Source organism: Sphaeroforma arctica (genome assembly GCF_001186125.1).
Source record: "Sphaeroforma arctica JP610 unplaced genomic scaffold supercont1.6692, whole genome shotgun sequence".
NCBI lineage: Eukaryota > Ichthyosporea > Ichthyophonida > Sphaeroforma > Sphaeroforma arctica.
This window is the reverse complement of record NW_014033866.1, coordinates 1-1,589: the sequence shown is the minus strand read 5'-3', so window position 1 is coordinate 1,589 and position 1,589 is coordinate 1. Positions and strand designations below refer to the sequence as shown.

The 1,589-nt window shown below is 42.4% G+C and overlaps 1 protein-coding gene across 1 annotated transcript; it reads right to left on the bottom strand.

Annotated features, from left to right (window-relative positions):
* Positions 1–543: 543 nt before the first annotated feature.
* On the bottom strand, positions 544–1,269 carry SARC_15769 (hypothetical protein; the record flags this gene model as incomplete). Its single annotated transcript, XM_014290118.1, has 2 exons — positions 1,065–1,269; positions 544–828 (listed from the first exon to the last, which is right to left on the bottom strand). Coding segments are annotated over exons 1-2 (486 nt in total), but the record flags the coding sequence as incomplete, so codon positions are not given.
* Positions 1,270–1,589: the final 320 nt, after the last annotated feature.

The following is a 1,589-nucleotide window of genomic DNA, read 5'->3' as shown; positions in this document are numbered from 1 at the left end:
TGGAATGAAATTGTAATACACTACAGTGCATGGAAAAAATTGCAACACACTACAGAGCATGGAATGCAATTGCAACACACTACAGTGCATGAAATGAAATTATAATACACTACAGTGCATGGAATGAAATTATAATAGACTACAGTGCATGGAATGCAATTGCAACACACTGCAGTGCATGGAATAAAATTGTAACACACAACAGTGCATGGAAAGAAATTGTAACACGCTACAGTGCATGGAATGAAATTTTAACACACTACAGTGCATGGAAAGAAATTGTAACACACTACAGTGCATGGCAGGGTGACGATGCCTGAGTTTCAAGAGCACTTACATTAACATGACAATAATTAAGACAGTACCAATGATATCTGCCTGATGTAAGATTGAAACACTATACAGAATCAAATCTAGGGGTGTGCCTTATGAATACAGACATGCTCGATAGAAAATCTAGGGTAGTACCCACAAAACAGGGGCGCATGCCTAGTAGTACGTAAACTGTGTCTATATGCAACACGTACGAAGCCATTTACATACCGTAGCCAGGCCCACAAGAGCTCTCTTTGTCTCTGCAATAGTCTCATTAGCGGTTAGTGTACTGTTCACGAATATCCGTGACACATTCTCCGCAAACCGAGAGGTCAGTTCGGTATTATTATATCCGGACAACGTCTGAAGTCTCACTTGTAGATTGAGCGCAACATCCTCTACAGCCGGTGTTCTGTGCTCGTACAGATAGAGGATCTTCCCGAACACCGGGCCAAAGCAGACAATGCACAGCATGTATCCAAGCAGACCCCAAACAAGACTGACCATCTGCGTCTGTTGATGTGAAGGCAATAGGGAGTGTGCAAGGATACAGCTTAGACACACGCATGCAACCACGTAAGCAAGATAGGAGTCGACTGACCATATAATGTACAGTAATACATACAAGCACATCTGAGACACTCCGTGACACAAGCACAAGACCATATAATGTACAGTACTACATACAAGCACATCTGAGACACCCCGTGACACAAGCACAAGACCATATGATGTACAGTACTACATACACGTTTGGCCAGCCGGGTAGATTCCTCCTTCTGTCTCACTACTTCGGGGTCTGCATATTTCTTTTTAGACGACTTGTTCGCAGAGCGTCTCCGACTGAAGAAGTGTGACACGGCACTCAGATGACCAGAGCTCATATTCTCATTGCTTTTCTGTGTTTGAGACATAGAGTTATCCGCGCCTAAGGCATCGTTCTGCGGCATCTGTACGTAATATGGAAAAAGAATTGAAACATCGGCTTACAGCTTGTGCACGTAGCGATCGTCGCATAGGTGCACGTATCTAAACAGAACGGGAATTCATCTAAGTCTTACAATTCTGGAATAAAAACATCAAAACATTTTGTATATGCATATAATATATATAGCTTGGCTTGTACTGGCTTGTACTTGATATGTACGCGAGAAAAAACGTTGAGTACATGCATAGGCCATGAGTAATGGAAAAGTTGCGAACAATCGGAGTAACGCACAAAATAAGTAAGAACAATACATTTACATCCGAACACACATACAAGCATGCCAGCA